Source organism: Lepisosteus platostomus, chromosome 10, assembly GCF_059453375.1.
Source record: "Lepisosteus platostomus isolate fLepPlt1 chromosome 10, fLepPlt1.hap1, whole genome shotgun sequence".
NCBI lineage: Eukaryota > Metazoa > Chordata > Actinopteri > Semionotiformes > Lepisosteidae > Lepisosteus > Lepisosteus platostomus.
In genome coordinates this window covers 47,141,355-47,157,337 of record NC_142620.1, presented here as the reverse complement: position 1 = coordinate 47,157,337, position 15,983 = coordinate 47,141,355, and the positions used below count along the sequence as shown (strand labels likewise).

Below are 15,983 nucleotides of genomic sequence, written 5' to 3'. Positions count from 1 at the left end.
ATTGTTCCACCTGTAAGTGGCTCATTCCTCCTGCTGCATTAGAACTGAGCAGAAAGTCCATGATTTTTCTGACAAGACGTCTGTGCTATTTTTATAGTCTGGCACCATTTGTCCCTTGCACAAGTCTTTTAAGGCAACAATGCACACAAAATGTGAGTTTTCTGTCAAGAGCAAACAAGGTAAAAGATAGAAAAATAATGTATTATAGATTTAACCTTGATTTTAGATTAGGCATAAATTAATTTACCCCATTATTTGTATGACTCATTACGTAGCTTTCTTCTGAACAGGCCATGAGTACCCATTTAGTATTATAATGAACTGCGTGCGGGAGTCTGTGGACCAGTGCTACCTGGCCAACAACAACATCATAACACCAGATGGGACACTTCTACCAGAGCAGATCCCCAAGGATCAGCAGTGCCAGTTCATTCTGAAGCCCAGAAAGGCAGTACGTAGCCACATGAGGACAGGTGTGTACAAGCATGAAAATGGAATTCATTTTGTGCCTTTCACACAAGGAAGCAAAAAATCTCATTCAAGTTCAGTCAAAGGCAGGAAAGACCACATTTCATTAGAATTCAGCATGTAATATTTAATAATTAAAAAAAACAACAATTTTGGGTGCACTTTTTGTTTCGTTTTAATAATCTGTTCAGCATAAATAGTCTGCCTGCAAATTATACATTTTACAGCAATTTGTGAAAAAACAAGTAATTTTAAACAAAGAAAAAGGTCATTTTTAAGAACAAGCATAATATAAGGTAGTTACACTAGAACATTTACATATAATGGAACATTAACAAATCCATAATGTTTGTACCAAGGCAGTGTAACAGATTTTACAGTAAATCTTTCTATCCTTGTAGGATTCTCAAACTATCATCACTGCAATGTTTTCATTTAACAGACCTTGGCCACAGGAGACATTTCATTTCCATATCGAATTTACAAAGCATGTTTGCCTAGTTAATGTTTCTCAAGATGAAATATACCTCCCACATAATTTATTCTCTGATTTATTTACTTATGTACAGTAATTATGGACATAATCCTTGTGTTCACAACAAACTAGATCCTCTCTCTAGGTACAAGGAAATGCTTTGGAAATTTAAAACATTATCTTAGCCTCCTGAAGGAAGAAGTTAATTTAGACTGTAGACAGTAAACAACTTCCTCTCACGCTAGTACTCTTAGTACATGGCACAGGAAACACAATTTTTATACTTCCTGTAATTATGCCCTTTTTTGCACTCTTTGCTATGTTATTTTCAAGAATTGCTGATAATGTCACTTCACTTCAGTACATTAGGAAGTAATCTACTCACCCCTCTTTTTTGTCTGATTTTTTGTAATCAAATTTTATGCATTAAGGTTTGTTGTATTCTGAATTTCTTTTCTTAGATTACTTTCAAAAACACTTCAAAAGAAAAAAGTCCCTAATAGACTGGGCTCTGAGGAGAGGAAATACCAGCCACTTAAGCAGCCAAGGAGAATCTCCAAGCACTCCCCGAAAGCTCTTTGGTCACTCCCTGTCCACAATCTGTCAAAATGGAAACCTTCCAAAACCCATCATGGTGAGAATTAGTTTGGGGTTTGTGTTGTTAGGTAATGTAGAACAGAAAAACATTAATTGATAACCAGTCAGGCAGAAATGAAAGCTAAGTTCCTCTGTCCCACAGATCCAAGTGACTGGTTTCAAATCTGTCTCTGTGGAGTTTGCATGTTCCCCCCAGATTTTTATCCAGGTACTCTGCTTTCCATCTACAGTCCAAAGACATGATGTCCAGGTTAATTTACATCCCCAAATAGCTTCTCCCCATCCTTGTGAGAGTGAATGTGTGTGTGCCCTCAGACACACCGGAGTCTTATCTGATGAAGAGGAAGACTGCAGCTCACCACAACACACTGCTGTGAATTACTGGAAGGATGAATTACTATGAAAGATTCCCATCCTGTGTAAATGTCACTGAACCATGCTACCAATGAAAACTCCACTTTCTAGTAAAGTGAAGGTCCAGCTTTATTCTTAAACACAAATCTTAAAAATTGGAGCCAGAAGTCCCTAAAACACAATCATAAATACTTCTTCTCAGACTCCCACTCTATTGCTGAAACATATCCTTTTCATAGAAATGAATCCCATGTGAAAATCCTCACATTCCACTCTGGACAAACTGTTGTCCACCAGTGTTCAACTTGCGAGGGATGAGATCCAATTACGAATGTATTGTTGCCGTCTACATGGCGGCCTCTAGTGGTCGTGCTATGTTCATTGCAATTCTTTCTGCAAAGAAGTACCCTGCTACACTACATACAGTACTCTGTATAACACAGTTCATATTATTCGTTTGGTCACAGTTTACACTCAGAGACTTTGATTAATTAATGATTAATTCATTAGAAATGTGGTAAGTGAATATCTCATGAATAAACCATGAATTAAGGTGTGTGTAACTCCTTAGAAAATTACGAATTTGTGAATTAAAAATAAATTAAGAAGTATGGAACCATTGTCAATTATATGAAGTATTTATCATCAATATGCAGCCATATAATTTGCAATGTAATAATTATATTTTAAAATAAATCTGAGGTTTATGAATCTTTATTCTGATGGCAAATATGAAGTTTGCGAAATAGATTATGATGATGCAATTGTGAAAATGAAATCATGTATTCTAAACAGCAGACCATGATGATATCCTCACTTTACTTACTGTTTCTTCTCCTTTCCAGGACATGCTCTGCCTGCTGTACCATGAAGGTTCAACAACTAAGGGAATCTTCAGACGTTCAGCAAATGCCAAAACATGCAAAGAGTTAAAAGAAAGACTTAATTCAGGGGGCAGTGTCCAAGTGGAAGGGGAGTCTGTATTTGTTGCTGCAGCTGTCATCACTGTAAGACATCTATATGAACTGTTTTTTACCTTATTCCTGGTGAAACCCAGATGTGTACCGAGGCAAATATAAGACATCTGTTTAAATGTCAGTCTGAATATTCTTTGGTGCTGTGAAATAAGAACCTGTTGCTTTTAATTACTTTGAGCCAATATTTTTCAATTGGTGTGCTTTTTAGTAACTATGCAAAATTGCATATGAGGTCTATACTTTAGCATCTCTAAATAAAAGCAGTTTCTATATTAGGGTGTTTTGGACAAGCTGAGGTACCTACATTAGCTGACGCAAGATTACAAAATGAAATCAGAAATGAAATGGTAAAAATAGATATTTGTTTAAAAAAATTGAAAACCAGTTAAACAAACATTAAAGCTATTTGTGTCAAAATTAAGATGATTTTATGTTCACCTCTATTACAACATGTTTTTTTTTTTAGGATTTTCTGCGTAATATCCCTGGCAGTGTCCTCTCAACAGAATTGTATGAAAAGTGGATGGAAGTCATAGAGATTGAAGAGCACGACGATAAGATTGAGGCCATGAAAAGGTTAGTGATTTTTTTGTCTAGTCAAAGGAGTGTCTGGTTTTTTGCTTCTCTGCAAGACAGGAAGACAGGCTTTTCATTTACACCTCAATGCTCTGGGTCCTGGAATAACGTTTCACTATGTCATAAGGATGGAGTAAGGTTTTTTTTTTTGCTTTGTTAAGATAACAGCACCTTTTCAACCCTATAATGGCCCTGAACCGTTTGGGTAATATATCAGACTTTTAAAATTGAGCTTCTGTTACATTTCCCTGTTTCATTTTATTAAACTTTAATGTCCATAGTGTATACAAAACACTTGTTACCATTAGATACCTATAAAATTGTGTCCATCTTAGATGAAATATAAGCCATATAAGAAGGATGTACGGGACAATTGTTTTTCAATCATGATTAAATATTTAATAATTATTTTTAAATGTACAAATTGCATTCTTTATTTTTCATAAAATAATCCATAGAGTTTTTCTCATGTGTTACAGTAATTATAATAGATAAAAATACATAAGCCTCTTTATTTCCCATGCTAGATTGGTAGACCATTTGCCAGAAGCAAATGTCACCTTACTCCGTCACCTTTTCGGCCTGCTTCACCATATAGAGAAGAAGTCAGAGGAGAACCAAATGACTGCCTTCAATCTGGCCCTTTGTATTGCTCCCAACATGCTGTGGCTCCCAGTACCTGCAGGCCCTGAGGAAGAGAGCAAATCCACCAGAAAGGTGAGATGCAATGAAGATGCTCTACCTTACTGTAAGCCCAAGTGGCGCTCAACGTCCAAGATCACAATCAGGTTACAAGAGAAATAGGTGGAAACTGAAATGCATAACCCTGTGTGGGCAGAATATATTATGTATTTAAAATAATGTACTGTACTGTAGTTCAGGTGGGTAGCTGCGTCAGCATCTGCAGGCTGCAAAGGAACAAGTAATAGGTGTATTCCATGCTGAAAAAGAGAAGAAAGAAAACACAATGTTTCGGGCGTGGAGCCTTCTTCAGGTGTGCTGTTTTTCTTTCTTCTCTTTTTAGCATGGAATAAACCTATTACTTGTTCCTTTAAAATAATAATCTGGGTATCTGTGTTCTTTATGTTCTAGACCTTTTTTGTCCCCCATTACAACTGCTTTTCATCTAAGCAAACAATCATACAAATGTTTATGTATATTTAGACAGATTTTGTGAATATTGTGTGCAGATAGTTAACCGTATTTTATCCTGCTGCATAATTTGCATATATTATCCCGCATCTTCAGCCTCTGTAAATTTACATTGAATTTTGTGATTTTACACATGCATGTGCTTTTGCTCTAGGTTTGTGAGTACGGTGCTTCAGTTCTCTCCCTTTATCCCAGGCTTACATGCTTCTTATCTCATTAGAATCTTTTGTGAATGCGGTTCTTATTCTTCACGAAGTAAAAGCTCAACTCTTAAAGCATTCGTAACACATGGAAAATATTGTCTCGCTTCCGTAGAAATTATATGAGTTAAGATAACAAAGCCAGGAAAAAAATATGGTTAGAGTTAGAAGATACACTGTGACCATCTTGGTTCTGTGATCTTTTTTTTATTATCATTATATTTTGGAGGGGGGTTTGTTGTTGTTTTTAATTTATGAACAAATATGTGCTGTGGTACATGGGAGCCTGGGTTTTTGATTATCTGAGGATGTGAATTCCAGAGATAATGAGGCCTCCCCTGAGAGGAACAGAATGCAGTGTAGAGCAAGGGAACTTGGCAATTAGTAACATTAGACATTAGTGAAGATATAGCTTCCAGCTTGCTACATAGCACAGATGAGCCTCATATCTATTTGTATCCATTTTGAAAACCTAATGCAGAGGTCACAACAACAGATGTTTAATGTACATATGACCATATACAGTATAACCATTTTTACGTTTTTTATTCAACTCCCTTGTTAAGATCTCGATCACTTATGGATATAATAAAACATGTTTTCTCAATGTTCTCTCAAAGGTGGCATCACTAGTGCAGCTCTTAATTGAAAATTCCCCAACCATTTTTGGAGATGACATTATGTCTCTGTTCAAAAACATAAACAAGAAGCAGAGAGAGAGCTCGGGGGATACCATAGGTGAGTATATTCACAGTTTGATAAGCCTCAAGAAGTGCAAAAAGTGTGGTTCAGAACAGTACAGTGTATATGTTACATTCTTTAGTCAGGTAGTGACTAAACCAAGGAGTTTTCAAAACAACGTGGGGATAAAGCTGTATAAAGGCACCGATCAGTAGAAGTGCATCAAAACCTTTAAAAGCAAATATCTTTTTGAGCAAGGTGAAGTTAAGGTGAATCATTAAGAATGGAAAGCAGCAGACACTACTTAGATCAAGCTGTCCTAACAAACTAAGCAGCCAAGCAAGGTGGAAACTGGTTAGGGAGGGAACAGTGTTGCCAAAGGTCACCTGAAGAGCTGAAGTTCAATGGCTGAGATGGGAGAAAATCTCCATGAGTCAGCAAAAACCCAGTCACTCCACAAAGCAAGTCCGATTGGCAGAGTCGAACACCCATCTCAAATCCCCTATGGAGATTACAACAAAGCATTTAAGTGATACTGCAAATCCTGTGTGTGACAAAAGGTTTGTAAGAAAACAAAAAAGTACAGCACATCTGATTCAACCCAACGTAGTGCATCACTTAGTCAAAATCATTTCCACTGTTAAGCGTAGCAGTCGCAGCATTTTGTTTTAGTCCTGCTTCTCATCCGCAGGGACTAGGAAACTTGACAAGATTGGTGGAAAAATAGAGCAAAGTTGTGAGAAATCTGAGGGGAAAACTTGATTCAGTCAGCTAAAGATTTATACCTTGAACAGAGGTTCACCTTTCTGTAGGGCAATGAACAAAGCAATACTGGATTAATTTAAGAATAAGAAAGTGAATGTCCTTGAGTGGCACAGTGAAGTCCTCACTTGAATTCTGTTGAGAATTGGTGGAAAGACTTGAAACGCAACCAAAAGTGACGCTCAAGAACCTTGAGAGACCTTGAGCAAATCTGTCAAGAGGAATGGGCAAACATTTCACCAAACCAGTGTATAAAATTGGTAGACATTTATCTGGAGCTGTAATTGCTCCCAAAGTAGCTTCCACCAAATATTGAGTCATGTGTCAGAAAAATGTATTTGGTCAATTTATTTAAGCTATTTCTCTTTAGTTTTTGATAATATTTACGGTAACCTTTCTCATTGTTTGAAGTATTCACTTTGAGCATTCAGGTTCTGTGAAAATATTGCATTTTAAAAAAATGTGTACTGTATCATACACATTTGCATACAATGGGTTGAAATACTTTTGTTTGGCGTTGTATCTGATTTGTTTAGTATTTATAATTATCAGCTCTATCTATTCTGTTCTTTTGCTAAGCAATGATTCTACCTAATGTAATATGCATGTTACATTTTTTTTAGATGGGGATACTTTGCAGCAGCAGTACTCTTCTGATGAATTTGATTCTGAACAAGAGAGGCAGAAACTACTACATGGTCAGGAAAGGAACTCTTACTTCTTGCCCTTAAATGATTTGGTACTGAAGGAGGATAAGGAGGGCTGGGGGCTTTTGGACGCAATTGACACATATAAAAAGGAAGTCCTAACTGAGGACAGTGCTTACAGCTGCGAAAACTTAGATGATGCATCTTTCCATTCCACTGGGTCCATCTGCTGTTTGGGCACCACACAGAGTATTCAGTCTGCTAGAGACCGCTGTTCTTCAGAACCCAGTGTGTGTATGAGTTCCCAGCCCCTCACTCGGTTTCATGCTCCTGTAGCGCGTCAATCCAGCTGCGACGCTGCCATGACCCGTGGACAGACAGACTGTTTCCAGCACATGCAGAAGCTGAGGATAGAGAGTTCCAAAGTTTCAGAAGGAGACTGCAGCCCTAAGCTAAACAGCAAGTCCAAATACTCCCTTTGGAGGTCACCTCAGATTGCTTCAAGGATGAGGCACTTTGGGCCACCTCGGATGAATCTGTCCAACAGGTCTAGTTTTTCCAGCTTGTCTTCTACAGCCACATCACCCTCTGCGTCGTCCTTGAGCTCTCTAGACAGTGCCTTCTCATACTGTTCCGACTCAGTGTTCAGCCCCAGCGATGTGTCTTCATTGCCTTTCCTGTTCGGGACCTCGGCAAAACTTCAGCCACTTTCTCCCGATACTCCCAGTAAGTTCCCCAAAGATTGGAGCATGGCTTTACCATCCTCTATGGCCCGAGAACCTTGCGATTTGAAGTGGTATGATGAATATGATGAAAAGGATGAAGAGAACAATAACTGCAGCAGTGAGGCTGAGGAGGCAGCCAATGTTCAGACCCCTGAGGAAGAACAAAGCAGCTCGGGTAGTCTGAGTGCCTTGAACATTAACAGTTATGAGACCGACCAAGACAACAATTCAGAAATTGATGGACAAGAGATGGAATCAAGTCTATCAGAGGGCAGGAATGAAACAGATCTGGCGTCTGAGACATCTAAAACTGGGACCAACATCCAGCATAGAGAACTGTCAGTGAAACACATAAAACTGGTTAGGCCTGAAGGCTCAATGCCTAATAAGGATAAGTTGAAGCGTACAAAAATTACATTCTACATGGCCCCGAGCAAACTGACGGTGAAAAGGCATTCAGACCACCATGAGAAAGAACAGCCCAGTATTTCAGTGAGTGTGTCCAGTGCAAGTGGTGCAGCTGAAGATAATGCAGACAAAACAAACCAAACATTACAGGTCCATATCCCACAGAGTGTATTTTACGGTCAAAATACACCTTTGGTTTTGCGATCTGTATCAACGAGGCAATCCTTAAATTCTGAAGAGAATGATGGGCAGGCCAAAACTGCTGTCACAGGTGGTCCAGTGGTCAACATTTCCACAGAACACAGTCCTGAAATTCATCCAGTGTCAAAGACTCACAGCAAAGCTGCCAGCACAATACGGCATACAATTCGGATAAGGCTTCCAGCTGCTGTCAGAAACACTGTTAAGGAATACTTTCATCACAGTGACCCTAAGAACAGCCACCCAGATGTAAAAGCTGTGGAAAAAGAAATAGTAAGAAGCAAATTGGAATGGCACAGTAAGAATTACACAGCCTCACAGCAAGAGACAGTTAGAAAACTAATGCATGGAGAAGAATCTTTTGTTTAATCATGCATCAAGTGTTCTTTTGTAAGGATCTATGAAATGAATATGTGAATTACACCACCGCTTTTGCACAATGGTTTATTGTTTGCATTACTGTAACAGAGAAAATATTGTAAGACGTATATTAGATGTGGCAGTGGATGTTCCATGCCAAATGATGTGCTTAAACAGTGAATTCTATAAACACTTAACACTCCTCTGACAAACCTATGTTTTATAAAAACAGTCTGCATGTCAAAACAAGTCATGTAAATGGTTCTGAAATATTTCCTCTGACTCCTTGATCAATCCTTTAATTGTTCTATCCTTTATTTGTGTCCATCTGCATCGCTTAATTTATGAGAGCACTGACACATAGAGCATTTTGTTGTCTTAAACATGAGCTCTCCAGACTTCCCCATTCATTTATGATAAAATTTGAAGAGGGCATTTTTTAATTTTCTAAGGTTAAATGAAAGACATTTCCTAAATGTTATCAAATACTTGAATCTTCAGTTGTATTAACATTACATCACAATCATAACAACTCTGGTAAATATAGTCACAAGTACAATTTGTCTCTTCCTCTTCAATGTGATATCAGTGGGCATATACATTTTTATTGCAAAAAGAGCTACAGCATCTACAGTTACCCATGTCAACACAATATATTTACAGTTTTCAGATAAATTTGTTAAATTACACATCAATGGCACCTAAATCTTTATATAATGAGATGAGATCTTTAAGGCAACCGAAAATAAGCTGGTTGTTGCCTTCTTTGACCTTTGTAAGTATTTATGAAGAGTGAGATGGTGTATACGGCAGCATGGTGGTGCAGTGGTTGGTATTACTTCCTTGCCGTGCTGGGGCCCTGGGTTCAATTCTGGACCTCGGGTGCTCTTTGTATGAAGTGTGAAATTCTCCCCCGTGTTTGTGTGGGTTTCATCTGGGTGAACCTGTTTCCTCCCACAGTCCAAATTACCATACAGGTAGGTTAATTGTCTTCTGGGAAATTTGGCCCTGGTTTGAGTGTATGTTTCTGTATTTGTCTCTGTGTGTGCCCCGTGATGGACTGGCATCCTGTTCAGAGTGTATCCTGCCTTGTGTCCATTGCTTGGCACGATATTCTCTGGCTCCACAGCGACCCTGTATCGGATACAGCAATTAGAAAATGGATGAATGGATAGACATTGTGTGTAGGTAAAGTGAACGAGCAAGTGAAATGTTGGCAAAAGTATGTGGTTTTCTTTGTCAGTGGAGGATGCATGGCAGTTACCAGAAGGTGAGGAGGACATTTTTCTTTTCTGAAAGTCTGAGAGTACATTTCAAATATGATGACTAGAAAAACACCATACTGGTCTGGTCCTTGAAGACAATAGTTCTTGTAGGTGTCATAGGTCTCCTTAAATTATGAACAGCTTCACAGCAGTGCAAGAGAGTTAAATGAGTCTAACTAATTCTTAATTGAGTACATTTACCAATCTTCCTGGGTTATGCTATTGATGATTTAAGGAGACCTACAAAACCTGCGAGGGCTGTGGCCCTCAGGTTAGGAGGAGACCTGTCAAAGGGCAATGAAGGAAGAAGGCCGGGAACGGACATGACCACTGAAGAAGTGTGGTCTTTGATTTTGTGAGAAACAGAGGCTCTGGAAATCAATTAAGAAAGCCTACCTGCTCCCATATTCTAGAAACAAATTGCTGTACATTTCATGTTTCATAATTGCATAATTATGCTTTTCTTTTCAAAGGGGAAATGGGGAATTTCATTCAGCCACAAAAGATTGAGGAGAATTTTTAAATGCTTTTGTTCTTACATCAATGCAGCATTAATAGGTACTGTTACTCACTATTTTGTGGTTTATGGCAAATGTGAGTTACCACAATGATGATGCACTCCCGAGGAAAGGCTGGGAACCACTTATGTACAGTATTGCTAATGTAAATTTCTATCCCACTGTAATAGAGTTTGCTGAGGGTGCTGAGCACTTATCTGAGCTATTTTACTTTAGAAACATGCTCTATCTTTATTAAAATCTTTGAGTTAAGACTGTGAATTTTTTTTAAAAGAACAGTGTACCTTGAAGTTCTTTCTGTCTCTACTTTTATTTTTAAATAACGAAGAAGAAAAAACGAAATAATTCAACAAATTACCCATGGGGCATATATTTTGTCCAGGTAGGAGGAAACAGGGTTTGTCATTGTGCTTATAAATAATAGTGTTTGCAAAAACCATTTGAAAAAATACTCCTTTACTACAATTGCCTTATTAATATGAAAGAGAAAATATTCGAGGAAAGAAAGAGCAGATCAAGGAAATATATTGAACTGTTTTTGATCATGTTTTAAAATCTTTTTTTTTTTCTCCAGGACACCTTGTTGCACAGGTCTGCTATATTGTATACAGTATGTTGTTTTCCCACAGTTTTTAAATAAACATCTTAATGACTAAAATACTTTTTTATTTTTTATTTTAGGAAAATGTATGGTAATATACTACTATGTACAATGTACTCTACCTTCCTTTATATCACCTTATAATGCAAAATACAAATTATTTCTATTTCGAATAAATATTTTCCAGTTACAAAGTATTATAGATAAAATAATTTTAAAAATCAAAATTAAAAAGTACAATATGTATTTACAGAATGTGGAAAAAAACATCATACACAAACATGAAAAACACATATTTATAAGACATCTTATAAATTGTGATTACACATTTTTAACTAAGTTGTGGTTTTAATATTATGTTCACAACTGAGCCATAAGATTTAAATTGTTCATTAGTTTTCAATTGAAAAATTCAATCTGTGTTCATGCTATATTAATTGTGCATGCTTTACAACTGATGACTTTTGAAAACTCCTCATAAATTCCTTTGTGTGTTCCACAGAAATGGAATATCGTCAAAAGGAAATACATCAGATTATGCATTTGAGGACTGAAACATTTTGCTAAGTAACTATTTTTGAAACTTAAGAGAATTATAGAACAAGATCAGAAATTAAGCCATCAAGATTTAGAAGGTATAGAATATCAAACTGAATGCACAGAGGAAGGCGAGGCAGACCCAAGAAGAAAATAGGTTCTGCCACCTGCAAGGATGATTCTTCACACACCAAAGACAGCCTATCATGCCTCCACATTTTGTAAGACGTGACAGAACAGATAAGCACAAAACCTGGTCAGTCAAAGCCAAATCACCATGTTTATTCTTAGGTCACCCCATTCTAGCAGAACTAGGGAAGAATTTGAAAAGAAGACATTAATTCACTGCACATCAGCCCTATATGGACCCTATTGCACTGTTCTTTTTGCAGTACGTAATAGTAATCACAGAGGTTTTGGTGCAAAATAAAGATTTTTGTACTATGCATTATGGATTTAGATTAGATCAAATTAGATTAAAATGTTACTTTCACATGATATCACGTGAATACATTTTCTAGACACTTTCAAAATGCAAATGCATGCTAAATGGTGATTATACAGTACTAGGCATTGAAATGAACTGTCCAACATCCATGACCACATACCGCCCCCTCGTGTACACAGAGAGTACAACAGTCTCTACAATACTCACACAGGCAGGTGGTCAGATCTGATAACTGATGTGTGTCGGAACTTTGTAAGAAATGACTTCAAATTATCATTATTTTACCTGCTCATCATTCCCTATATCCAATCCAAACCCATTCCAACATTATGCGGATAAAATCTATGTCACCCCTACTGTAACATCCCTACTCTTTTCACATGGTGCATTTTTCACATGATTATACATGATTGCCTTTCTTTTTCTCCACATATGAGAACTCTGAAGAAATGTATAGTTATTTCATGTTTATTTGCAATGTGTAGCATGAAATTATACTTCTAAAAAGTAAAGTAATCCAATTCAGACAGCCTAGTCATACACAGAGAACATGAGTAAAATATCTCTTTGCACTTGAGTTATTACTTTGTTCTATATTTTTTAAAATGTTGACTTAATTTGAATATTGACTACTAATGTTTTTCAAAAAGGAATCACCTAACCTACTATGTAAGCTGTAAATGTTCAACTGTGTGCATCCAGGCAGTGATGGTTGCATCACTGCCTGGTATGGGAGCTGCTCCGCACGGGATTGCAAAGTATTGCAGAAGGTGGTGAAGTCAGCGCAGCTCATCACCAGCTGTGAGCTACCAAGCATCCAGGAGGTCTACTCAGCTAGATGTCTGAAGAAGGCCAGGTCCATTCTCAAGGACCCCAGTCATCCCAGTCACAAACTGTTTTCCCTCCTACCGTCCGGTAAACGGTACCAAGGCATTCGGTCCAAGTCCAACAGACGATGGAACAGCTTCAACCTCCAGGCAATAAGACTGCTAAATAGCCAACCTGTAGCTCCTTAGCAAATCACCTGTAATGGCTACATGGACACACAATTCTCACTTTATCCAGCATAACTGCACTACATGTATATATTGCATACACCACGGACACATAACAGCTCTACTCACATTGAGTTTTATTCAATTTAAAAAATGTAACCTCAATTTTGTGATTTTTGTGAATTTTTGTGATTTTTGTGATTCTTGTAATTTTTGTGAGCTCGCAGAAAAAGACATTTCATTGCCAGCAACTACTACTGCACGCCGTATTGTTGTGCATTTGATAAATAAACTTTGATTTGATTTGATTTGCATGGGAAGCTAGTTAATAAATACATTTATTTTCAAGACACAATTAAAAATAAATGCTTCAAAATGAATTAAATTGGGTTTTATTTACTAGAAAACAAGTTATAAATATTTATAGCATTGTTTAAACAGCTTTTGTACTTGGATTTCAAAGTAGTATAGTAACTCTGAAGTATTCATCAATCAGACTTACATGCCAAACATGTTTAAATGCTTCAGAGTAAACTTCTGAAGAGTCCTGGATATCAAGAAAGAACTAGCATAGTCATGCTTTACTTTTTAAAATATCACCTTAGTGAGTGTTGGATGAATAAAATAGCTTTTAGTGGTGCACATTCTGGAAGTATAAATGTAGATGCCTTCAACACTACAGTGGTTTTAAGCAGCTAAAGAGTTAAACCAACTAAAAATTGAGCAATAAAGAAACCAGGATGTCTAGCCAAGGCTCTAATGCAGTGTTTCAGTTTTAAACAGTGAATATTGTTAAAAGATGTTCCAAGTGATAAAAAAGATCAAACAAGGTCTTTCAGAGCCTGCTTCAGCAGAGGTTGCAGATGGTTCACTGATTCTGTCTGGACTCCATGGTCTCTCTCATGTCCATCACGTCCTGTGGCACACGGACAGTCATGCCATCCATCCATTTCTGAACACACACTTGACAGCCCAGGCGAGATCTGACAACACAGCAGCAATTTCTATTATGTATTAAATACTTGTCTCTTCTTGGAAAAACTCAGGACACCCTACTCTTGTAAAGTGACCTGCCTTGAGGGCATTCTTGAAGACCATACAGTGTTAAGGAACTATCCTGAAATTAACTTCAGTAGTACACTTCATATATTATACAATTTACATGCAGATTTATCAAATGTATGGTCTTGAGAATGATTATCTCTTTGTTGATGTAAGACGTTTCAACAGGCTAATCGAATTTTGTTTGCTAGCTGTCCTATTGCAATCCAGTTCAGATCTTTCAGAGTCCATTGGTTTGCATATTTAACTTACGTCTTGGTCAGCCCATAAGCCAAATCCAGCATATCTATCTCTTCATCTACCAAAGGTTTCATTTTTGCATAAATGTCCTCTTCAAATATCAGGTGACATGTTGAACAAGCTAATGTACCCTCACAGGCACCTGCAAGTAAGACAAATTCATATTAAAATGAAACAGCCAGTAGGTATGCCCATCACTTTCTAAAGCAAAACAAAAGTTCATCCAAAAATATTTTCTTAACATAAAATATTTGCTTATCTATCATCACATCTGTACTTTTTCTTAAATATTCTAGATGCTCGAAGTTTGTTTAAAATTGGAAAATGTGTAAAAATCCATCAGTCTGCAAAAGTATGTTCAGTATGCATTTTAGAATTTGAAACAATAAACTTACCAAACCCACTGATGTCCAAATTCATGTTAATCACAACATCCAATAAGGTTTCACCTTCTGTGACTGTAATAGTAGTTCTATCTCCTTTTTGGTTCACAAAGTGTACTACGACCTTGTCACTTGACTTGCTGGTAAAAAAAAGTGCTGTTAGAAAACCACAATCTTTTTTACCATTTAAAAAATGCGTTCTTGTTATCAGTGTTAGAACATAACAGTCCTCTACTAATCCAAAAAATGATAATTAGAAATTGCATAATTCTGTTTAATAGTAGTATTGTATCTAATTTTCTGACAATATGTGGTATAAATTCTCTCTTTAATTTCATTTGTCTGTAGGGGCTAAAGATACCATATAAAATTACATGTTAAAGCTCTTGCTTTATGCAAATGCATACAACCATAGTGTATTTAAATTGTAGCTCTTTAGAATTGCTTGGCATTACAGTTAATCATAAATGATAAATATTATCAGCATTCAATTTGCTACAAGTAGTACTTGAATTCAGAATGAACCTTTACGCTTACACTTTCACATTATGAATTATTTGTTAAGTGGTCTCAAAACCTTGAACAACTAGCTGTTATCTTAACTCAAAGATCAAATGTGAAGGTCGCATTCAGATTTATTGTTATATTGCAAAAACCATTGATTTTTAAAGGGTACAATTCTAATTTCTACAATGCAACTAGAAAGGCAACCTCAACTGCCTCTACTTAAAATGCCTGTTTTTTAAAGAAAACGTGATTGCAGTAGAGTTCAAAGCAGAAAAAAAAAGACCGTTAGCTTCAGTTTGGAGCACCATATGGTCTTCTGTGTTTATTTTTATCAGCATCAGAAAGATTTAATTATTTAATTGAACCAACTAGTTACCACATAACGCTCAATATAAAACTGAGATGATTCAGGTTATCTGCCACAAAGGTTACAAACCCTCTGTTGCAAAGACAAGTATATGAGCTATAGCTATAGACATATATATCATAGTTTAATGTTTTGTTGAACACTCACCATTCCTCTGCTGAACTGTTGTAAGACACTGGGTTTGTGCTAACAGCCCTGTTTTGTAAAGTTGAGAGCTGTGGAGTGTTAGTTAAATATCTTGCCACTTTCAATCCCATAAAGCCAGGTTTTCCAGAGACGAATGCAGAAAGGAAAGAGTGGAGTTTAACACACCTTGCCATGTTGCCTGTGCTTCTCTTAAAACTTGCACTGTCAGGAAGGACTCAATACAGATAAAGTCAAATGGCCTTGAAATTAGCTCACACCTCTGGGCTGGTTCTAATGATCAAGCTTTCTTAACTTGGTTGAAGTTATATTACATATAATAGAAGACATCTA

At 36.9% G+C, this 15,983-nt stretch overlaps 2 protein-coding genes across 3 annotated transcripts in view; one reads left to right on the top strand and one right to left on the bottom strand.

Annotated features, from left to right (window-relative positions):
* arhgap20b (Rho GTPase activating protein 20b) overlaps positions 1-11,024 on the top strand; it is a 29,471-nt gene extending 18,447 nt beyond the window's left edge. For both annotated transcript variants that reach the window (XM_088596772.1, XM_088596770.1), the window contains exons 9-15: positions 291-473; positions 1,405-1,577; positions 2,740-2,901; positions 3,338-3,447; positions 3,975-4,164; positions 5,420-5,537; positions 6,866-11,024. In XM_088596772.1, the coding sequence (XP_088452898.1) occupies positions 291-473; positions 1,405-1,577; positions 2,740-2,901; positions 3,338-3,447; positions 3,975-4,164; positions 5,420-5,537; positions 6,866-8,592 (2,663 nt within the window). In that variant the 3' untranslated portion in view covers positions 8,593-11,024. The remainder of the gene's footprint in view (positions 1-290; positions 474-1,404; positions 1,578-2,739; positions 2,902-3,337; positions 3,448-3,974; positions 4,165-5,419; positions 5,538-6,865) is intronic.
* Positions 11,025-11,765: 741 nt separating this feature from the next.
* fdx1b (ferredoxin 1b) lies at positions 11,766-15,871 on the bottom strand. Its single transcript, XM_088596776.1, has 4 exons — positions 15,654-15,871; positions 14,645-14,772; positions 14,262-14,391; positions 11,766-13,930 (listed from the first exon to the last, which is right to left on the bottom strand). Exons 1-4 carry the CDS (start codon positions 15,824-15,826, stop codon positions 13,816-13,818), a joined length of 546 nt encoding a protein of 181 aa, XP_088452902.1. The 5' UTR covers positions 15,827-15,871; the 3' UTR covers positions 11,766-13,815.
* Positions 15,872-15,983: the final 112 nt, after the last annotated feature.